The sequence below is a fragment of the Sus scrofa genome, chromosome 8, assembly GCF_054392235.1.
Source record: "Sus scrofa isolate SSC_HxYL_T2T_F1_AM1 chromosome 8, Sscrofa_HxYL_maternal_Yorkshire_Landrace_v2.0, whole genome shotgun sequence".
In the NCBI taxonomy this organism is placed as follows: domain Eukaryota; kingdom Metazoa; phylum Chordata; class Mammalia; order Artiodactyla; family Suidae; genus Sus; species Sus scrofa.
Window position 1 is genome coordinate 111,004,793 of NC_139390.1, and position 24,431 is coordinate 111,029,223.

Here is a 24,431-nt window from a genome sequence, read left to right on the forward strand (position 1 = left end):
ATGCTGCAGGGTGGCCAAAAAAAAAAAAAAAAAAAACAAAAAAAAACAAAACAAAACATTATTTATCAAAAGAATTTAAACAAAGATTGAAGAAAAATGAATTAACCATTAATTTAACTGAAACAATGGTGAACAAATTATGATTCTACAGAGGTGCTTTAAAGCCACAGTGAGGGGAATGAAGGAACTCTGAGTACTGAGATGAAAAACTCTGCATTCTTATTTTAATCCAAGCAGTTTGTGTCTTTTTATCCTGTCTATGGGAAATCTACTGGATTTCTTAAACAAAAACAAAGGGGTGAGAGGAGATGAATTTAAAAAAATTTATATATTTTAGAAACATTCTTAATTTACTAAACACTTTAAGCCAAGGTATGAGTCATTCTGTTGAAAAAAACCATTTCCATTTATTACAAAAACCAAAATGCCCAGTCAAAATATTTTTGCTACTATTAAAAATGATATTAAAAAGTCATTCCAGTCAATAATAACTTTATTCTTAATTTATAAATTAAAGAAGCAATAAGCAGAGAATATCCTGAAAGGCACTTTTTAAAATTTAGTTAAGAAATTATGGTCTCACCTGTACAGCACTATTAAGAAAGCAGCTGTTTTGTCCTGGTTCATTCAACAAGCCTTTGGTAGGGGCAAGGGATAGCATACTCCCGGGCTGATAAGCTTTTCCAAGATTGCCACCAGGTTTCCGTAAGAATTTTACCCATGCCATTTTCAAGCAATTTTGTTTGCATTAAAGCTAAGAATTATATACTTATGTGATACTTCTGATAATAAAATGGATGATGTCTTGAATGGTCCACTTAAATTTGCTGCAGTCTATTACAATAACGTACGTTTCCAAGTCCATATCTCTCCTGATATTGTAGTGTGGAGGACTTTGTCAAGTAAAAATGGGATATATAGCATAGAAGTTCTGAAAGCTAAAAAAGAAAGCTATTTTAAACAAGGCCTTCAAGATTTAAAAATCTTTGTGTTAAATTTTACGAGTTGTACAGTTTAAGATGAAAAAGATTTTAAAAAAAACTGCTAAAAATAATGTCGAACAAATCATATTCTTTAAAGCACAAGTCATTTAAATCTTTTGTCTTGGTTTAAAAAAAAAAGATGATAAAAAAAGATGTAGAGTTGGTGTATGGTATGATTCCTTTGGTCACATGTTTTCCTTATGTTTTCTTAAAAAGAAAGAAGACTCTTTTCCAGGTGAAGTTATTAAAGGTGACTCCATATTTCATATCAATGTAACCTCAAAGAAAGAAAAGAAATGTTTAAATAAATGTCAAGGCTAATCAACAAAATTCCTACTCTATGAACACAAATATTAAATAACATAATTAAAACTGTATATTAATCATAAAAGGATTAGAATAATGTTCTAAACTACAAAAACAAAAACAGTTCATCATTCAAATTTTTAGAAAACATCAAGGTAATGTCAGTAACTGCCTACTTCAAATTTCAATGGTTATATGATGGTTTCATAGGGGAAGTATTCTAGAGAAAACTAGAATTAAATTAGATCTCAGGTCATATTCCAAATAATACTAATTTTGTTGTCAATACTATATTGCTTTTTACTAAAATATATCTACAAAGACTCTATATTGTTATCTATGTTTCCACAGAATCATATCATTTCTCCAAGAAAGTCAATAGTTTTTATGCAAACTGACATGCATTAAAACTTAGAAGAAACATTAAATTGATGAACAAGTCTTAGTGAATTAAAGCAAATTCCCACATTATTCATGAACACATGCTCCTGGCTAAAAGGCTTCAAATGTTCAACTTCTTAATTAAAAACGACAGGAACTCCTGGTTTACACTTTTAAATAAGATAATGGTGGAAAGTCTAATTGTGAAGGTTACCTTTGCACAAAAATGCCACCATGGGGAAGGCATTCCTAGCAGAGTGAACAGTATGCCTGGCATGTTGAAAGGGTCATAAGAAGCCCAGAGCGGCAGAAGAAATGTGAACAAAGAAAAAAAAAAGATGAAAAGGCAGGATGGGAAAGAGAGATCATGTAGGACCTCAAAAACCCTGTTTAAGGACTTTGGCGTTAAATTTAAACTCTGGGTGAAAGTTGTTGAGTTTCATTTTCACAGCACAAAAACATGAGAGGACGGGTCAATACCAATGATCAAATACCCACTCGACAGCAAAGCACTGAGGAATAAAGAAGGAAAGCATTAGACGCTACGGAATATAAAGTCAAGCGGCTTTTTTTTTTTCTAGCTCCACATACTAGCTCATCACTCATTAGCTGTTTGGTCTTAGATAAGTTCTTGTCATCTCTGATTCATAGCTTCATCCATAAAATGGGGATAACAATAACAGTTCTGCTTAACATAGGTCAGTTGTTTAAAGAATTATAAAAACTATATTGTGTTAGTTGTTTTCTTCTTTTTATTTCAAGTCTAGATTGTAACTTCCTCTAAAGTGATCTAAATGATCCTATAAACTTTCACACATACAAATTCTTAATAAATGTAGTTATGACTTTACAACATTAGAGAGTTCTGTATGGGTAGCATGGGCTTTTAATGGAAGAATCCTTTGAAATGATATTTTTTCAACAATCATTTAACTAGGCAACAGGTCTATATCAGAAACTGTGCTAAGATACATGAAACAATCTCTACTGAGTTTGGTATTGTGATTGGCACAGACATAACAGATAATTTTAAAATACCATGGCTTCTGTTCCTGTGCAAGATAAGATGTCAAACTAATATGCACTCCTGGTTTTCTTCTTCCAACCCAACTCTGGAGATTATACAAAAGCAACAGGTAGTCTAAGGAGATACAGGAGGAAACATAAGGGACCCCCAAATTATCTGGCCTATAGAGTGGGAGGGAAACAGCAGCCAAGAGACAGAGAGGGTCAAGTGTTACACACTGGGAAAGATCTTTCTAGTTGTGACCTGGTTCTATTAATCACTTTGCTCTGGGTAGAGAATTCCCACCCCACACTATGTAATGAAACAGGAAAAGTTCTGCTACCATACCAGTGCCATCTGGAGGGGTAAGGGAGCTCAGAGCACAGCCAGTTTGGGAAACTGCAACAAGATGCCTGCAAGGCCCCTGAGTGTTCTATCCTCACCCTACTCCATGAACAGAATAGAGGATCTGGAGAAGATCATGTCTCAAGGCAGAACAACAGGAAGTTCTTTTTGCAATCAACTCTCTAGCCTTATCACTCTAAAACAAACCCTTACATCCATCCCTACCTCTGCTCTCTGAAATAGGAAGAATCAGATACATGGAAGAATCGGATATTAGAGCCTAGTGTTTTCATTCTTCTTCTCATGTAACTATCACTAGCTTATAATTTGGTACCCCCCGGAAACAAATAACCAAACTCTTGCAGATTGAGCATTATGAAAGAAAGACAACAAATGAATAATCTACCCTGTAGGAAAAAGAATGAAGAGACCAAAGGGAACAAAAAATTTTAAATAAACTTAATATACATGTATGGCTGATTCACTTTGCTCTACACCTGACACTAACACAGCATTGTGACTCACCTATGTGCCAATAAAATTTATTAATAAAATAAAATAAACTTAATAGCTACCAATTGAATGTGTTTTTTAGAAACTAATGAAATAAATGATGAGTTAACTACCAAAATGAATAGAAGGAAAAGGTTATTCTAACAAACATTAAGTTCAGGTCAGGAAATTCTCCTAAAAGCATTAAAAATATAGAAAAGTAGAAATTCTAAACCTTTTCAAAAAGGTAAGACACACAGGAGTTCCCGTCATGGCTCAGCAGAAATGAATCTGAGTAGTATCCAGAAGGATGCAAGTTTGATCCCTGGCCTCACTCAGTGGGTTAAGGATCCAGTGTTGCTGTGAGTTGTGGCATAGCTCGCAGATACAGCTTGGATCTTGCCTTGCTGTGGCTATGGTGTAGGCCAGCAGCTGCAGCTTCAACAATCCCTAGCCTCTCTAGCCTGGGAACTTCCATATGCCAGAGAAAGAAAAAGAAAAAAAAAGAAAAAAGAAAAATCATCAGGAAGAGAAAATGCATTTACAGTACTATACTATATCCATACTGTTAAGTTTATATTGTCTTTACAAGAGAGGTTGTAAAAAGAAAGAAAGAAAAGAAGTAATTATATACATGCTACACAATATGAACATTGAAAACACTTTGATAGTGAAGGAAGTCAGTCCCACTAAAGACTATATATTATGATTTCATTCGTACAAAATGTCCAAAACAGAAAAGTCCAGAGACAGACAGTAGGTTAGTGGTTGCTTAGGCTGGTTAAGAGGCGGGGGCCAGGGTGGGGGGTAGCTAGAGAAAATGGGTGAGGGTAGGGGCAGAAAGTGGTAGCTAAAGGGTACTCAAGATTCTTTTTTTTTTTTCCCCTTCCAGTTTTATTGAGATATAACTGACACAGCACTGTGTAAGTTTAAGGTGTGAACCATAATGATCTGACCTACACACATTAAGATGTGACTACCACACTGTTTGGTGAACTTGAAAAAAACTTTTTTTCCATGCGATGAGAATTCTTAGGATTTACTCTCCTAACAATTTTCATATATAACATACAGCAGTGTTAATACATTTATCTTGTATAATACATCCCTAGTTCTTATTTATAATAAGGAAATTTGTAACTTTTGACAACCTTTGTCCAGTTCCCCCTTCCCTCATCGCCCCTGCTCCCTCCAATCTTTGGTTAGCACAAATCTGATCTCCTTTTCTATGAGTTTGTATGTTTTTTGTTTTTGAAGTAAAACAAACATTGTTAGTTTTATACAACACAGTAACTTTTTCCTACAGTTTGAAAATGATCACCACAATAAGTCAGATATTCCTTACTTGACTGTGTTCCCCACATTGTACATTTCACAATCACGACACATTTATTAAGGAGCTGGAAGTATGTACCTTTTAAGCTCCCTCCCCTATTTCTCTCCTCTTCACAACACCTTGTCTTCTAGCAACCATCTGTTCGTTCTCTGTAACTGTTTTATTTTGTTCGATTGTTTTGTTTTTTAGATTCCACATAAAAATGAAATGATGCAGTACTTGTTTATGTCTGGTTTATTTCACTTAGCATCATACTCTCTAGGTCCACCCAAGTTACCACAAATGACAAGACTTCATTTTTTATGGCTGAGTAATATTCTATTGTGTATATACTTCTCATCATTATTCATTCATCTCTGATGGACACTTGGGCTGGTTCCATATTTTGCCTATTGTAAATAATACCACAATGAACACAGAGATATAGATACCTTTTCAAATTAGTGCTTTTGTTTTCTTCTTATAGATACTCAGGAGTGGAAATTCTATTTTTAATTATTTGAGACATCTCCATTCTGTTTTGTTTGTTTTGCCTTTTTTAGGGCCACACCCACCCACTGGGCTAGAGGTTGTATTGGAGCTACACTGCTGGCCTACACCACAGCTACAGCAATGCAAGATCTGAGCCACATCTGTGATCTACACCACAGCTCACAGCAAAGCCAGATCACCTACCCACTGAGCGAGGCCAGGGATCAAACCTGCATCCTCATGGAGACTAGTTGGAGTCATTTCCGCTGCACCACAACAGGAACTTCCATTCTACTTCATATAATGACTTCACCAACTTACATTCCCACCAATGGTGCATGAGGCTTCCCTTTACTCTACATCATGGCCAACCCCTGTAACTTGTTGTCTTTTTGAATGACAGCCATTACAACAGATATGAGGCGATATCTGATTGTGGTTTTGATTTGCATTCCCCTGATGATTAGTGATGCTGATTATCTTCTCATGTACCTGTTGGTCATCTGTATATCTTCTTTAGAAAAATGCCAATTATTAAATTAGGTTTTTTTTATGTTGTATTGTATGAGAGCTTATATTTTTGATATTAATACCCTATCAGATATACTGTTTGCAAATATCTTCTCCCATTCAGGAGGTGACCGCTTCCTTTCATTGATAGTTTCCTTCACTGTGCAGAAGCTTCTTAGTGTGATGTAGTACCATTTGTTTATTTTTACTTTTGTTTGCCCTGAGGAGCTATCCAAAATATTTTTTTACTAAGACTGATGTCAGAGAAAGTATTGCCTATGTTTTCCTCCAGAATATTTATGGTCTCAGGTCTTATATTTAATTTTTTAACCCATTTTGAGTTATTTCTTGTACATGGTATGAGAGAAAAGTTCAATTCTTTCATATGTAGCCACCCAGTTTTCTCGGTACTGTTTATTAAAAAGGTTGCCTCTTCTCTATTATATATTCTTGCCAACATTGTTGTAGATTAATTGCCCTATTAAGTGTAGGTTCATTTCTGGGCTCTCTATTCTATTCTACTGATCTCAGTACCTGTTTTTCTGCTAGCATCACATTGTTTGGATGACTGTAGCTTTGTAGTATAGTTTGAAGTCAGGCAACATGATACCTCCAGCTTTGTTCTTTCTCAATAATGTTTTGGTTATTCAGTTTTCCACACAAATTTTAAAATTATTTGTTCTAGTTTAAAGGGATTGCATTGAATCTGTATATTGTCTTGGGTAGCAGAACCATTTTAACAATATTAATTCTTCCAAATCCATGAACAAGATATATCTTTTGTTCTGTCTTCAGTTTCTTTCATCAGTGTCTTATGGTTTTCTGAATACAGGTCTTCTACCTCCATAGTTAGATCTATTCCTAGGTATGTTATTCTTTTTGATGCAACTGTAAATGGGATTGTTTTCTTTTTTTATTGAAGTATACTTAATTTATAATACCATGTCAGTTTCAGGTATACAGCACAGTGATTCAGTTATACACACACATATATATAAACATACAGTGTATACAGATTCCTTAACTTAATTTCTCTTTCTGACAGGTCACTGCTTACATATATAAAAATGCAGCAAATTCCTGTATACAAATTTTGTAACCTGCAACTTTAATGAACACAGTAATGAGTGCTAGAGGCCTCTTGGTGGCCTCTTGAGGATTTTCTATGAATAATATGTCATCTGCAAACAGTTCTCTCTGCAAAGAACCCTCTACCTCCATATTCAGATCTAATCTATCCAGTTAGTAATGAAGGTAAATTATCTGTAGGACTCTCAGCAATTTCCCCTGTTCATTGTACCTGGAAACCCTGCTCCCACCTTTGGTGAGTCACTACCATAATGCTACTTTTATACTTCTATTGTTCCACTCTTCATTCCAATCCTGTTTTCAGAATCTCTGATTCCTCAGATTATAGTTAACTAAGAATTCTTTTTGCATTTACTTAAAAATATTTTGTATCTTTTTTAAGATTTCAGAAAACAAAAGCATTTTAACAAAGCACTTAAAAAAAACTGTTTTATTTCTTCCTTTCTACTTTGGAGTCCTTTTATTTCTTTCTCTCATCTGACTGCTGCAGCTAGGACTGCCAATACTATATTGAATTTAAGTGGTGAGAGTAGGCATTCTTATCTTATTCCTGATCTTGGAGGAAAAGCTTTTAGCTTTTCACTGTTTAAGTGTGATGTTTGCTGTGGGTTTACAGATTATCATATATAGTGGTTTTTACGATGATGTATATTCCCTCTATACCCAATGTGTTGATGATTTTTATCATAAATGGATTCTGAATTCTGTTCAAAGGTTTTTCCCCATCTATTGTGATGAACATGATTTTTATTCCTCAATTTGTTAACAAGAAATATGATGATTGAACCACAGATACTGAAAAATCCCTGCATCCCTGGGATGAATCCCAATTGATCACAGCAATGATCCTTTTAACATATTTTTAAAATCAGTTTGCTAATATTTTGTTTTGCGATTTTGCTTCTATGCTCTTCAGTGATGTTGGTCCTTATGTTTGTTTGGAGGCATTCCTACTTCTGGAATTTTTTTTTTAATTATTTGGGAAGGATAAGATATTAACTCTTCCCTAAATGTTTGGTAGAATTTACCTGTGATCTAGTCCTGGATTTTTGCTTTTTGGAAGTTGTTTTTATTATGGATCCAATTTTATTACTAGCAATTACCTATTCACATTTTCTGTTTCTTTCTAGTTCAGTCCTGGAATATGGTATATTTTTAGGAATTTGTCCATTTCTTCTGGGTTGCCCATTTATTAGTATATATTGCTAACAGTAATCTTGTATGATCTTTTGGATTTCAGGGTGTCAGCTGTAACTTATCTTTCATTTCTGATTTTATTGGTTTGGGTCCTCTTTTTTTTTCTGGATGAATTTGTTTATAGGTTTATCAATTTTGTTTATCTTTTCAAAATATAAGCTCTTCGAGTTCCTGTCGTGGCGCAGTGGTTGATGAATCTGACTAGGAACCATGAGGTTGTGGGTTCGATCCCTGCCCTTGCTCAGCGGGTTAACAATCCGGCGTTGCCGTGAGCTGTGGTGTAGGTTGCAGACGCGGCTCGGATCCTGCATTGCTGTGGCTCTGGCATAGGCTGTTGGCTACAGCTCCAATTAGACCCCTAGCCTGGGAACCTCCATATGCTGTGGGAGTGGCCCAAGAAATGGCAAAAAGACAAAAGACAAAAAAAAAAAAAAAAAAAAAAAAGCTCTTAATCTTTGCTATTTTTTTTTTTAGTCTTTATTTCATTTATTTCTCCTCCAGTCCTTATGATTTCTTTATTTCTACTAAATTTTTTTTAAGAGGGGGTGTTTTCCAGTTTTAGATGTAAGGTTAGGTTATTTGAGATTTTTCTTATTTCCCAAGATAGGTTTGTATTGCTATAAACTTCCCTCTTAGAACAGCTTTTGGTGAATTCCATGGATTTGGGGTATTTTTGGATCATCATGTTTCATTTTTATGGTATTTTTTATTTCTTCTTTGATTTCTTCAGTGATCCATTGGTTGTTTAGTGACACACTGTTTAGTCTCCACATATATGAGGTTTTTGCAGGGTTTTTTCTTATAATTGATTTCTAGTCTCACAGCATTATGGTCAGAAAAGATGCTTGATATTTTAATTATCCTAAATTTACTAAGACTTGTTTCATGTCCTAGCATGTGATCTAGGGCATCTATGTGATCTGTGTCCTTTAAAAGGATGCATACTCTGCTGCTTTTGGATGAAATGTTTCATACATAGACACACACACACAGATATATATAACTGTGTGTGTGTTTATATATATATGAGGGTTGGGAGGAGACAGTTCATTTGGGTTAATGTGTCATTTAAGGCTGGTATTTATTGATTTTCTGTCTGGATAATCTTTCCATTGATGCAAGCATGGTGTTAAAGACCCCTACTATTATTGAGTTACTGTGAATTTCTTCTCTTATCTCTGTTCACATTTGCTTTATGTATTTAGATGCTCCTACGTTGGGTTCACATATATTTATTTATGATTATTATATACTCTTTTCAGATTAATCTCTTAATCATTATGTAATGTCCTTGTCTCTTGTTATAAAGTCTATTTTGTCTCATATATATATATTGCTACCCCAGGTTTTATTTCCATGGAACATCTTTTCTCTATCGTCTCACTTTCAGTCTGTATATGTCTTTAAACTGAAGCAAGTCTTATTATAGGCAGTATATGTATGGGTCTTGTTTTCCATTCAGCATACTCCAGTTTTGACTGGAGCATTTTGTTCAGTTAAAGAAATTATTCCTAGATATGCACTTACTGCCATTTTGATAATTGTTTTCAGGTTTTTTTGTGTTTCTTTTCTGTTCTTTTTTTTTCTGTCCTCGTGATTTGATGACTATCTTTAGTGTTATGCTTGGATTCTTTTCTTTCTTAGTATATGTATCTATTACAGATTTTGATTTGTAGTTCCCATGAGGTTTGTATATGTATCTATTACAGATTTTGATTTGTAGTTCCCATGAGGTTTATATATAGCAATTTATCTCTATCTATCTATCTACCTATCTATCATTTGTTTAAGTTGCTGATCTCAAGTTCAAACATGTTTTAACTACACAGCATTTTTATTGTTTTGCTACATTTACTTATTTTAACAGATTATTGTTTTCTGTGTCTAACTACTTATGCAGATACAAATGATTTTACTATTTTTGTCTTAACCTTCCTACTAGCTCTAGACTTGGCTGCTTTACCACCCCTACTGTATATTTTTCCTTACCAATGAGATTTTTTTCCTTTCATAATTTTTATGTTTCTTAGAGCTTTTTCTTTCCCTTCAATATTTCTTATAAAACTATCTGGTAGTGCTGAGCTCATTTAGCTTTCACTAGTCTGTAACACTTTTGATCACCCTATCAAATCTAAATTACAGCTTTGCCAGGCAGTCTTAGTTGCAGTTTTTCCATTTTATCACTTTAAATATATCATGCAAAGCCTTCCTGTCCCTCACTTTCTGCTGCAAAGTCAGCTGATAGTTACATGGGAGTTCCCTTGTATTTTACTTGTTGCTTTTCTCTTACTACCTTTAATATTCTCTACCTTTAATTTCTGCCATTTTAATTACAATGTGTCTTGACTTGTTCTTTGGATTGATATTGTTTGGGACTCTGTGCTTGCTGGACCTCAGTGCCTGTTACCTTTTCCAGTTTAGGCTAGTTTTCTGCTATTACATCTTCAAATATGTTCTCTGTCCTTTTCTCACTTACTTATCCTTCCGAGACTCCTATATGAAAAATTAGCACAGCTGATGTCCCAGAGATGTCATTTCTTCTTATTCTTTATTTTTTTGGTGTTCAACTTCAATGACTTCCACTACTTTCTTCCAGCTCACTGATCTGCTTCCTGTATCAGCTAACCTATTGTTCCTTCTAATGTATTATTTCAATTATAATATTCTTAAACTGTTTTAGTCTACTTTATATATTCTTATACTTTATTAAATTTCTCACTGTTCTCACCTATTCTTCTCCTGAGTTCTCTGAACATCATTATAATCATTATCTTGAACTTTTAACCTGGTAGATTGCCTATACCCATTTCAGGTATTTTGTAGACTGGTTACATACTAATCTTGGAGAAATGGCCTTTTGTAGAATATGTCCTATGCATCCCGATAGCGCACTGCCCTCTTGTCATCATAGCTCTATACTCTAGGAATGCCCTCTATGTGGGTTGCATGGGTTCTTCTGTTGTAGCAGACTGACTGCTGAAGGGAACAGGGATGTGTGCCATTCCAGTGTCAGGCCCTGTCTTGTGTGGAAACTACCGGACACTGCTGGGTGGGCCTCAGGGGGCCCAGGAACTAGTGCTGGCCAATGAGTGGGCAAAGCCAGGTTTTAGAGTGGGTGGTTATAAGAATGGGGGTCCTGGATCTAGAATCAGTTGTTTGGTACATGGGGCTAATTCCTACACAGCTGCTGCAGGGCTCATGGTGTCCCAAAGCTGTTAGTGAAGCTGGAACCTAGGGTGCCTGGCTGAGTCATCCACGTTGTTTCCAATCTGGTGGCAACTTGCAAGTGGCTAGGGCCAGGACCCAAGAGATTCTAGGCTAGTTCACAATCACTGGTGGGTAGAGACAGATTCTTGGGTCTCTGATTGTAAGATCCTGGGGATCTGGCACTGGTGTTGGCATGCTGGTGAATGGGGCTGCTCCTGACACAGCCAGCCATGGGGTCTGGTGTAGCCCAAAGCTGGGGTGGACCACTGGCGGGTGGGCCAGATCCTGGGGTGGCTGGCTTAGAGAATGTGTTGATCCTGAGGCTGCTGTCTGCAGATGGGTAGGCTCAGGGACCAGGGGTTCCCAGGCTTGGTGCCTGCCCACTGGTGAGTGAAGCCAGGTTGCAGGGGGTTCCTTGAGCTAGTGTTTTGTCCTGCTGCTAGGTGGTATTGACGCCCAAGGGATCCCAGGGTTAGTGCTGGCCCACTTGTAGGTGGAGCCATGTCCCAAGGTCTCTGACTGCTGGGTCCTAGGGCTAGTGCCCAAGTCCTGGTGTGTGAGTCCAGGTCCTACAGTGGCTGTGGGCTCATGGGGTCTTAGTCATGATGGTGGGTGAAGCTGAGCTGCCTGGTCTGAGGCATCCCAGTACTTGTGTTGACAGGCTGGTAGGCCTGGCTGGGTCCTAGAGCTAATAAGCTAGAGAAAAGTGTGCAAAAATGGTGCTTACCAGTACCAGTGTCCATGCGGTAGAACGAGCCCCCAAATACGGGTGCCACCAGTGTCCAAGTCCCTAGGGTGAGTCCCATCTTCTGCCTCTTCAAGAGAATCTCTAAGATCAGAAGGTCAACCTGACCCAGGCTTCTTTTAAATTACTGCTCTGCCCCAGGTCCCAGAGCATGTGAGATTTTGTGTGCACCTGTTTCTATTTCCCACAACTCTTTGGCTCTCCAGAAAATAAGCCTTACTGGCCTTCAATACTGAATGTTCCTAGGGCTCACCCTCCCAGTGAAGGACCCCAAGGCTGAGGGGCTTGATGTGGGATTTGGACCACTCAGTCCTTAGGATGAACCTCTGCAATTATAATTATCCTCCTGTTTGTGGGTATCCCACCTGGAGATATGGGTCTTGATGATATCACATATCCACCCTCCTGTATCTCCTATCTGGCGTATCTCTTTACATGTAGAAGGTCTTTTCTGATAATTTTCTGGTTCTTCTCACTTCTGTCATTAGCTATAATTTCTGCATGATTGTGGGAGGAGGTGAGTTCAGCATCTTCCTACACTGCATCTTGGCCACTCCCTCTACCACCATACTGTTTTTATTACTATAGCTTTGTAACACAGTTTGAAATCAGGAAGTGTGATGCCTCCAGCTTTGTTGTTTTTTCTTAGGCTAGCATTGGGTCTTTTGTGGTTCCATAAAGATTTTAGAATTGCTTTTTCTCTTTCTGTGAAAAATGTCATGGGAACTTTTATATGAATTGCACTGAATTCATATACAGCTTTTAGTACTATAGACAGTATTAATTCTGCCAATCCATGAATATGGGGTACATTTCCAGTACCCCATATCCATTTATTTATGAGCCTTTAATTTCTTTCATCAATATCTTAAAAGTTTTCAGATCTTTCACTTTGATTAAATTTCTTAGGTATTTTATTGTTCTTGATGCTATTGTAAATGGGGCTGTTTTAGGTTTTTTTTTTTTCAGATAGTTTGTTGTTAGTATATAGAAATGCAACTGATTTCCGTATGTTTATTTTTGTATGCTTCAATTTTACTGAGTTTATTTATTAGTTCCTAAAGTTTTTTGGTTGTTTTTAGAGTTTTCAATATATAAGATTATTATCTGTAAATAGAGAAACTTTTACTTATCCCTTTCTGATGGAGATGCTTTTTATTTCTTTTTCTTGCCTAATTACACTGTCTATGTCTTCTGGTACTATGTCGAATAAGAATGGAAAGAGGGGGCACCTTGTCTTTTCTTGATCTTAGAGGAAGAGATGTGGACTTTTCAGAGTTGAGGATATTAGTTGTGGGCTTGCAAATATGGCCTTTATTATACTGAGGTATCTTCCCTCTATGATCACTTTATTAAGAATTTTACAGTGAAAGTAAGTTGAATTCTATTAAATGCTTTTTTTTGCATCTACTGAGATACACACATGATTTTTAACATTCCTTCTATTAATGTGGTATATCAAATTTAATGATTTAAAATTTTTGAGTCATCCTTAAGTTGCAGGGATCAATCCACTTGATCAGGGCGTATGATCCTTTTAAGGTGCTATTGAATTTGGTTTGCTAATATTTTGAGAATTTTTACATCTATATTCATCAACAATATTGGCCTACTGATTTCTTTGGCTATAGCATTCTTATTTACCTTTGAAATCAATGCAAAACTGGCCTTGCAAAATAAGTTGGGACATGTTCCCTCATCTTCAGTTGATTGGAAGAGTCTGAGTAGGATTGACAATTTTATCTTACACAACTATTTCGAGTTTATGATTTAAAATTTAAAATTTTTACTCGAAAATGTGCCAAGAGTTTTTTTGGGGGGTGGGGGAGAAAGTTACTGCTATTTCTTATAAATCAGTGATTTACCAGTAATAACGTGACCCCAAAAGGCAAGATTCCAGAGCTTCTTTTCTTTATTACCCTAGATACTAACTCCCATTTTCTTCCCCCAAATTTTAAGCCCATTACCTTAAAAAATTATGAAATTTACAGCATATGATTTTGGGGGGTTTTTTTTGTTGGGCTGCACCTGTGGCATATGGAAGTTCCCAGGCTAGGGTTGGAATCAAAGCTGCAGCCGCTGGCCTATGCCACTGCCACAGCAACACAAGATCTGTGCCACATCTATAACCTACACTGTAGTTTGTGGCAATGCCAGATCCTTTTAACCTACTAAGCGAGGCCAGGGAGTGAACCCACATCCTCACAGATCCTAGGTGGGTTCTTAATCTAGTGAGCCACAACACAAACTCCTTTAGTATACAATTTAAAGTATTTAGTAGTTGTAATTTTTTCCCCTATATTTAAAATGGAGAGGACTAGGCTACATGGAATTCATTCAAATTCTAATAACCAATGATTTTATTAGGCTACTGGAACAGTCTAGGTAAATTATAATAGCTTAAGCTAGACTCATTCTAGATGTTATTGAATTGCGTCCCTCCCAGAAGGTATTTTGAAGTCCTAGCCTCCAGTACCCGTGAACATGACCTCATTTGGAAACATGGTTTTGCAGCTGTAATTAGGTTATGGTGACATCATTAAAATAGGGCCTAATCCAATTAACTATAGCAGAAATCATTAGAAAAAGAGACAGAGACATACAAAGAGAACACCATGTGCTGAGGACAGGCAGAGGTTAGAATGATACAGCTACAAGCCAAGGAACACCAAGAATTGATAGTTATCACCAGAAGCTAGAAAGCAGTAAAGGAGGCTACACAGGGCCCTAGGAGGAACCAGTTCTATCAATACCTTGGTTTTGGACATCGTGCCTCTAGAACTGTGAGAGAATAAACTTCTATTGTTTTAAACCAAGCGGTTTGTGGTACTTTGTGACAGCAGCCCTAGGAAACTACTACACTAGCTGATAAAGTCATAAGGCTCCTTTATTTGTTCTTTTAAATTTTATTGCTTTTTCTTGATTATAAGATAGTATTTGTTTTTACATAAATATCTAAAATAAAGCAAATAAGAAATACCTACAATCCTATAGTAGTAGAAAACAACTGTTAATAAAGCTATTGAAATATACACTTTTTTGAATATTCACATTTATTTGGGAAATTGCTTTACTTGTAAACTCACAACTGATAAGGCACATTGTTGCAAAATCCTGAGGGAGGAGGGAGAGAGACAAATCCAAGAATCTTGATAGAGGACAAAGCGTAAAGAGCTTCCTTGTTTCTCCCCTTCCCTCCTCCTAGTTCAGAACACAAAGAGCCAGGATTTCCAACTCCAGCTGGCCTCCTCCTCACTCCCGCTCTTGTTACCAAACTTCTTTTTAGGCAACACATCCTTAAAAATGAAGTTCTTGTTGTGTTTTTTTAGATTTATACTATGTCCAAAAAACACTGCTTGGAAAATTCATTCTTTGTACTCAAGTATTACCAAGAATTCTTGTACAACAATTGGTCTACATTAAAACCTTGGCAAGAGAGTTTCCATCGTGGCTCAGTGGTAATGAACCCTGCTAGGATAGATAAGGATGCTGGTTCAATCCCTGGCCTCGCTCAGTGGGTTAAGGATCCAGCGTCACCATAAGCTGTGGTGTAAGTTGCATATGCAGCTCAGATCTAGTGTTTCTCTGGCTGTGCTGTAGGCTGGCAGCTGTAGCTCCGATTCAACCCCCTAGCCTGGGAACTTCCATATGCTGCACCTGTGGCCCTAAAAAGCAAAACAAAAAAACCCAAAACCTTGTCAAGATTATTGGCCAAGCCAAATCAAAAACCAAGCAGATGGTGCCTAAGGGCAATAGCTCTGTTAGGAAGTGATGAGCTACTCCTGTGTTGTACAGGGTACCAGAGGTGGTCAGTTTAGGTGCTGAGGTCCTTCTGTCCTCAGAAGCATTAACCCAGGTCTGGGCCAATTCAATACCTCAGCCACAGGAAGCAATGACAGCTACAGATAATTAAAATACAACACAACAAAGTAAACCAAAATAAAGCTTTCGCCCTTGAATTAAAAAGTAAAATATTTATCCCTCAGGAATGCTCAGGAAATGTTGAAAAAGAAAAAAAAAAGTGTTCAGAGGGTATACTGGCTGATATCCGAGTGTACTGCATCTATTCTCCCAGCAGGAGGGAGGAAAGTTTTCTATACAGAAAGAACAGACCAGAATATGTACTGGTGATCATTTGGTTCAGGTGAGTCAAGGGCTCTGCCCATCCAGATGGGTAAGAATTTCTCCAGAATCTATCTATAACATATAGTTCACTCCATTCATATTTAAGTCTGTCTGCTATCAGCTTTATTGTCAAGACATGCAACCAAGAGGGGATTTGACACATATGGTGACATCAGCGCATTTGAACATAAAGAGCATCACAGCAATCACTGTGCTTTTGAGCTGCATGTGGAAGGTCTATGCAGTTCGTCAGCTTGTTTCCCTTGATTTATGGAAGAGGTAGGTCAATTGGCCAAAAAAAAAAAAAAAAGAAACAGTCTTCAGGAGGCTAACAAGATGAAGAGTGGTGTTGTGATGTGAGTTTACATGTCATTATCTGCACTAATCCATGAGGGAATTCAAAGGGAAAGACTTGTCACAACAGCCTATCACTGTGCAAAAGAGGCACCCTGGACAAGGGCAATCAGCATCCTCTCCCAAGACAGTTCAGGGAGTGGCAAGAGAGAAACATGACTACCCTGAGTTCCCTGTTATTCAATAAAATATCAACAGGATGTGCTGGGAGGCCATCCGTTTTACAAGACCCTGCTAAATTAGGGCTGGCTTGAGAACCTGGTATAATTCACCTTCTAGAGCAGAGTGTCCTTCATGACAAGACAGAGCAGAGCACACAGAAGAACAGAGTCCAAAATTATCTGCTAAGAATAATTTAAAAATGAGGGGCTTCAGAGGACCACACCCATTACACAAATAAATAATAATGTTTGTGAAGTATAAAATAAAATTGAGGGTATTAAAAAAAGAAAAGTAAGTTCCTGTTGTGGCTCAGTGGTAATGAGTCTGACCAGTATCCATGAGGATTCGGGTTTGATCCCTGGCCTCCCTCAGTGGGTTGGCGATCTGGCGTTGCTGTCAGATCTAACCACTGACCGTAGTTTTAATTGAAGATCCCCAGTTTAAGAGAGAGGACATGGGTTAATCTGGAGAAGCAAAGAACTGATACTTTTTGCCTAAATATCCTATATATGTAGTATTCTTATTATTTAAAGAAAACTCAAGAGTTTCCTTGCGGCAAAGTGGGTTAAGGACACAACGTTGTCTCTGTGAGGATGTGGATTCAATCCTTGACCTCACTCAGTGGGTTAAGGATCAGGTGTTGCCAAGGCTGTGGCACAGGCCCCAGCTGCAGCTCAGATTCGACCCCTGGGAGGGCAATTTCCATATGCCACAGGTGTGGCTGTGAAAAGAAAAAAAAAAAAGCCTCTAAAGTATAAAATAAAAACAAAAACCTTGTTTTTTCAGGAGTGTAATTAACTCCTACCTGCTGTGAGTTTGTCTATTTGGAATTCTTAAGACAGTGGCAGATAAATCACATATTACTTTTGTAAAATAAATTTCATTTGGTTTAATTTCTCTAACAAGATTAAGATTTCTGCCTAGACCATCATCATGGAACTGAAAAGAACAGAAAATAAAACTAAACACAAGTGTTAATTTAGCCAAAAGTCCATTCCAATCTGAACTGTTAGCGATTTTTCCTCCTTTTAAATATGGAGAATTAGCAGTGCTTTTCTTTAAAGAACCGAACTAAAAGCGAATCAGACCATGATCATAAAAAACCTCCTAAATTTAAGTATCACTCAGAAATAGCCTTTTAAAACTCCTTGCAAAAATATACATATTTTTTTTTCCAGATGAGAAAACATTTGGCAAACTCTGCTATCCAACAAATAAAGCCTTGCAGTACATTTATAAGCATTAATCAGACTTTGCATTGATAAGAAAACCTGTAGCAGGATAGCAAAACCTCAGAGCACGCTCGGTTTGCAGGCTTCAGAAACAAATCCTCCCTGTTACACCTGTGCAAGTACTTCCTGTTCTTCAAAGATGTTTAAAAGTAGTTTGGTAAACGTCCCATAAGTCGCCATTTAAAAGCTAAACATTAACTTTATAAATTATTACTACCACCCAGAAACCACCAGCCCAAAGATTCTCACAAATCATATCTTCTCCCAAGACACCAACATAACCACCTGGATCCCTTTAAAAAGCTGCTGCTCCGGACAGGCAGTGGCTTGGAAGTGAGGGGCAGGCGCCAAGTAAGGATAATATTCGTAACCCCAACGCACTAAACGACCCAGTGGGACCGCAGTTTCTGCCCCTGGCACGCCCTCAAACACTGCAACAATTAACAACCAAGACCCAGTAAGAAAAGCACCCCCTCCTTCCGCGCGGGCGCCTTTACCCTGGCCAAAGGCATCTCCGCCAAATCCCCGACCCGGTGGGGAGTAACCGGGAGGGCTGCATGACCTCGGGCGCCTGAAACCCGGCAACGAGCCCTGAGTCTGCCCCGAGGAGGGTGGAGTTGGGGAGGAGGTCGCAGAGCTGCGAGGGGAGAGACCAGGTCTGAGGCTGGAATGAGGGTATTCCAGTCAGGCCCGTGTGGGAGCAGGTCGTAGGATCTTCGTCCAGGGACTAGTTTTGTAGACTTACCTTGAGCTCTGCCCTTTCAGCGAGAATAGTATGCGGTCCAGGTAGAGAAACAATAGCCTTCTACTTCTACAGAGCTACCTCCCGTTGGCCTAGCTCCGCCTCAGGTCGACACCAAGCTGTTAGACAAACAGCTGCCACCGTAACCGAGGCTCACCGGGAACTGGAGCAGAGGCTACTGGTCTCTGCCGCCTAGAGCTCGACCCAGCGCACGGAGCATGCGCACACGCCTCAGCACTCCAGGGCCAGTGAGGGCAGTGACACCTGCGATCAACAGGTCCTGGTAGCTCCGCCCTTCTCCCCGCCTCACCCCTGCCCCGCCCCCCTGGAGCTGGCCTCGCCTTCCCGCACACCAAACTGGCCCCGCCCCCCGCAGGCGATTTCCCGGCTTTCCGGACCTGCGAAACTGTATTCCCGCGGGGGTTAGATGGGGCGCGCGATCCAGTCGACTTACTCCGAGGCGCCAGATCCCGCGAGAGCAGGAGCTTGACCATTTTTCCTAAGGCGGGAGCGGGCTGCTGGGGCTTCTCTGTTGGAGGAAAGTGGCTGCAGGTTGGTCTGTGTGGTGTAGAGGGAAGGAAGGGATAGTTCCTCAAGTAGAGGTGATTATTCCGGTAGTCTTGGTCATTTATTCAGTATTTTCTAAGCTCAGGGACGCGAATCCACCAACGACTGCCGTTTAAGTTAGGTGTTGTTACCTCAGAGAAAACTATTGCCTGGCATCGAAACCCCATGTGAATACACAGGTCTCTTTAGCTTTCTGTGAATCATTACAATATTTGCAGTTAAATGGCTTCCATTGGCTTAAATGTATATCACCCAGGTTGTTGTTTCGTGACTATTAATAAAATGAAAGCTTTTATAACACGTTGACCTGGTTAATGGTTAATTGTGAGAAAAAATTGGCTACCTCCATACTGTACTCTCAACAGGTTTTAAGTTGCAAGCTAAAGCTTGGAAAATGGGCTAAACTTTGTTCAATAATAACATAATTCTTTTTGTTTTGGGGGGGTGCGGATTTTAGGGCCGTACCCTGTGGCATACGGAAGTTCCCAGGCTGGGGGTTGAATCAGAGCTGTAGCTGCCAATCTACTCCAGAGTCACAGCAATGGCCAGATCCAGATTAGCTCCTGCCACCTACACCACATCTCACTGCAGGCGGGGATCCCAGACCCACTGAGCGAGGCCAAAGATTGAACCCACGTCCTCATGAATACTGGTCGGGTTCATTATCTCTGAGCCACAGCGAGAACCCCCATAACATATTTCTTACAAATGGTAGTAAAGGAAAAATTCACTGTCATCTTTAGTATCAAAGATTGCTCTCAATAAGTAGTAAGTAAGGTTTTGGAACTCATTTCTAAGCTGTTGCAGGTAGAACATACAGACTATAAAAATCGATTTAACTAAACTCATAGGTACTTCTAAATGTTTATCTGAAGAAACATTTTAGATTGGTATAGGTGAATAGTACCTGAGACTGAATCACTGAGAATTTATTGAGCATTTACTATGTTCCCTTTATTGAATTGGGCACTGAAGAAAATAAAGTGAAATTTAAGATATGGTCCCTGCCTTCAGGAAATTTAAAACTTTTGGAGAAGGAAAAAACTCTACATTTAAAAAATAGCACCATTAACTCTCTCCTTGGTTTCCATAGTGCCGCTTTCTGCTATTTCTGCCACTACCTCTCTGATGCATTTTTAAATATATTTTTTTTATATGTGCCCTCTGTGTTCCCCAACTCTCCATTTTCTTTTGTTGTTACTCCTGTCTCCTTGAGCAGTAGCCTCCCCATGATGAACTTACCAGCTATCCAGAGCACCAAGGACTCCCAAATATCTATCTTCAGAGTAGACCCTTTTAAGCAACAGCATCTTCATTTGAATTTCATACAGGCAGTTTAAGTATGTTCCAAATTGACATGAGCATCTTTACTACTCCTTACCCCTAGTGCCTTATCTCTTCCCACCCATCTGAAACCTAGCCCACTTTCATCTGTATTTCAGATAATAGCATCCAGTTGCCCAAGTCAAGAGTCTATGAGTGCCTTTATATTACATTTCCTTAATTCCTCTATCCTAATATCAAACTCTATTGACTAATCTCCTTAAGGATCTGTGGAATCAAACCCTCTTTTTAATCTCTGCTCTCACTGTCTTAATCCATCAAGTACTCATCATCTCTTCTGACTCCTCTCCCTTGGACTGTTTCAACAGCCTCTAGTTATATCCCACTTGAGTCCAACCTCTAGTCTATTAATAATATTTCTAACATGATATTCCTCTGCCAAGATTTTTTCAGGGGCTCCCCTTCACTTTTATGATCTAGCCCCATACTGTTAATCTCATCTACCATTCTTGCCCATTGACTCCACACCAGTTACACTGAATTCCTTGTTCTTCTGTGATTCTGCTAGATTCTCAAGATCCTTGAGGTCTTAGTTGAGTACTTACTTCCACCATGGAACTTTTCATAACTTCCTGACTCAGACCTGCCTTTCCTTCACCCTTTTTAGATGTATTTCTAACAATTATATTGTACTGTAATTATCTCTTTGCAAATGTAACTGACAGAGCAACCCCCACCTTCATTCTTGAAAAATAATTTGAACTGTGGATAATAACCACTCAATACTATCTCCCTCATTTAGAGATTATAGAAGAATGCTCTTCAGTTCACCCTGCTCAAGAATTTGACTAAATCCTGACTATATACTTTAATCGTGTAATTTCAAACTTTGTACCAGTTTGTGGCACATCTAAGTACTGGGTTTTAATGGGTCACAAATTAAGCATAAAAAGGGCAGTCTGAAGAAGAATCATGGCAAGAAAGGAAAATTGACAGTGTACTGCATTTTAGGACAGGAGTTGCTGCTAGAAGACTTTGTAGTTAGAAATGTCACAACATAGGTTTTAAATGTATTGCCTCTGAGAATTACAGTTTGTCTTTCAGGGATGTATGTATATGTTTGATTCAATAGTTATTTATTGGGTGGACCAAATTAGTGAAGAAAGATCTCTGCACCTCACACTGGCTTACGATCATGAAAGAGAACATACTTAGAATGCCATAGACCACCTTATATTTTTTGACTGAGACCTAGTCAAAGTTTATATCATCAATACCACCATACTTAACACACCTCTTACTATTATTCTGGCATGGTTATAACTCAGACTTTGGGAGATGTACCATCTTGTGGCAATATTCACCTTATCACTAAGTGGTAGGAGTAGCGTTCTTCTATCCTGAGGAGTTGTGATCCAATAGTTCCAGGAGGTAATCAAGAGTTGAAGGTGTAGCAAACCATGACTGAGCTGAATAGGGTGAAGTACAGAAGTATAGAGCAGTAGTAGCTGAATGTCTGACTCAGGATTGCATACGAAACAAACTTTATTCTAAATGTATTAAGGAAATGTTGAGGATTGGTGAGTGTTATTTTTTTAGTAAGCTTCTAGAGATCAAGGACCATATTTTTTTTTATTGTTCTATTTCCAGGGCATAAAACTTCAAGTGTTCTTTGGATAGACTGAGACATTGGAAGTTTTGTTGATTTTTTAGAGAATGGAGACATCTATGTGGACCAGAATTGTTAGGGAAGACTTCTGTGGGAAATCAGAGATGAGCTTGAAAGGTTCATGGGTAGGCACATTTGAAGACACTGAGGAGGAGACATGACTACTTCACCAGCAAAATTTTAGAAACAAATGAAAAAGGCCTATTGTGGCAGGGCTATAATAGGAACCCTTTGTAAGTTCTTGAACAGGATGTTTAGTTTGGAACTATATACAGAAGATTTGTAGGGGAAACTGTAGTTAGGCAAGAAGATGAGCTAAACCAGTGCAATTCCAGAGAAATCTTCAGTCTGTGACTTAATGATGAGGCCAACCAGAAAAATCTAGTCACAATTGACTGCTTCCTCCTTGACTCACATCCTAATTTTTGTAATACCATTCTCTCTCATGGCTTTCCTCCAACCTCTTTGGTTGTTCCTTTTCAATCTGCTTTCTTTTTACACTTTCCAGTCTACTTTTATCTTCTGAATGATGGTGTTCCTCAGTGCCTGGTCATAAGATCTCATTTATCCTCATGGTTTTAAATCTGTTTCGCGCACAGAAGCCAAAATAGTCTATTTAAAATATCCACGTTACTTCCCAACTTAAAATTGTTCAAGAACTTACTATTAATATAAAAAATCCAAATTCTTGTTAAGGCCTACAGACCTCGGTCTATCCTTACCTCCCTAACTCCCTAACTTGAGTATTTTGCATTCTTTATTCCCTACGCCTAGAATAGTGATTTTCAACTGGGAATGATTTTGTCTTTCAGGGGATATTTGGCAAAGGCTAATACATTTCTGGTTGTCACTGTTAGGGTAGAGAGGATGCCACTATTGTTATCCCGTCCATTGAGGCCAATGATGCTGCTAAACATCCTACAGTGGAAAAAACAGTCCCCTACAACAAAGAATTATATGATTCAAAATGTCAGTAGTGCACAGGTTGAGAAACCCTGACTTACAGCACCTTCTCCTGAATCTCCAACTGGCTGACTCCTTTTCATCCTCTCTTCTTCAGTTTTAATTCCATCTTCTTAGAAAAGTCATCCTTGACCTAGAACTCCCTGTTTATTGCTATCACAGTGTTCTGTTTATTCATCTCATATCATTTTTCACAACCTGTGATTATTTAGCTTATTCTGCTTGTTTATTATCTTTCTCACTATCTAGGAAGCAAATCCCATGAAAGGCCTCTCTTGATCTTCATTCTTTCTGTAGAATCTAATGCAGTGGCACAGAGTAAACATCAATAAAAAGTTGTTCAACAGATTTATGGACATAGAGAACAGATTCATTGTTGCCGGGGGAGAGAGAGGGAGTAGGATGGACTGTGACTTTGGAGTTAGTTGATGCAGACTATTACTTTTAGAAAAGATAAGTAATGAGGTCCTGCTGTATAGCGCAGGGCACTAAATCCAATCACTTGTGATGAAACATGGTGGAGAAAAAGAATGTGTGTATATATGTGTGTGTGTGCATGTGTGTGTGTGTATAATTGGGTCACTTTGCTATATAGCAGAAATTGACAGAACATTGTAAATCAACTATTAAAATTTTCTTAAAAAGTTTGATACCTGAATTAGTATCTACAATAAGTCACTGAATGAAAAGTTAAAAATAAGGCTTTCTTTTCTTCTTTTTTTATTTCTACAAAATTAAAGTATACTGTTACCGAGATCAGAGTGAAGACACCTGGAGAGAAGTTGTCATTGCTAAGAGTGTCTCTGGAAGACTCCTGGTCTGCGGTTAGTATTCAGATGCTCTCCATGAATACCCTTCCATCCTAAGTAGCTTCTTACAATTAGAACCAGAAGTAGAGTCATATTATGGCCAAATTAACTAATGTCTGGAGATGATGAAAACCATTCGGGGGGAAAAAAGGAAATAAGAGGATAGTAACAAAAATGAGATAAAATTATATTTTTAATCAAGTAATCTCTAAGAAGCTTAGAAAACCTAATTTTTTACTATGTGCACATCTGAAAAACTGTTTCAAAAATGTATTAAGGAGTGTCTGGTTAATATACATTTCAGTTTTTTCAATTAAGGAAATATGTATTGTGGACATATATTGCTTTGTCTTTTCCTGCTTTTAAGTACTAGATCCACACCACTGAATCACAGGATGGTTATAACTTCATGTAGGCATTTTACTATTTTTTTGGCTGTAGCTACTGATGTAGGGG

General features: G+C 38.2%; 2 protein-coding genes across 8 annotated transcripts in view; one reads left to right on the plus strand and one right to left on the minus strand.

The window, feature by feature from the left end:
• Nucleotides 1–18,863, minus strand: part of USP53 (ubiquitin specific peptidase 53) — a 56,452-nt gene extending 37,589 nt beyond the window's left edge. For 2 of the 3 annotated variants that reach the window (XR_014813105.1, XM_003357043.5), the window contains exons 1-2: nt 18,687–18,863; nt 584–1,261 (exon numbers count right to left, since the gene is read on the minus strand). Coding sequence is in view for 2 of the 3 variants with exons in the window: in XM_003357043.5 (XP_003357091.2) it covers nt 584–727 (144 nt within the window). In the remaining variant the exon portion in view is untranslated. Of the gene's footprint in view, nt 1–583; nt 1,262–18,226; nt 18,351–18,686 lie in introns of those variants that run through there. The other variant, XM_013989339.3, reaches the window with a different exon arrangement.
• A 300-nt stretch (nt 18,864–19,163) lies between these two features.
• SEC24D (SEC24 homolog D, COPII coat complex component) overlaps nt 19,164–24,431 on the plus strand; it is a 445,620-nt gene continuing 440,352 nt past the window's right edge. For all 5 annotated transcript variants that reach the window (XM_084973066.1, XM_084973064.1, XM_084973063.1 and 2 more), the window contains exons 1-2: nt 19,164–19,235; nt 23,907–23,990. The gene's annotated coding sequence lies outside the window, so the exon portion shown is untranslated. The remainder of the gene's footprint in view (nt 19,236–23,906; nt 23,991–24,431) is intronic.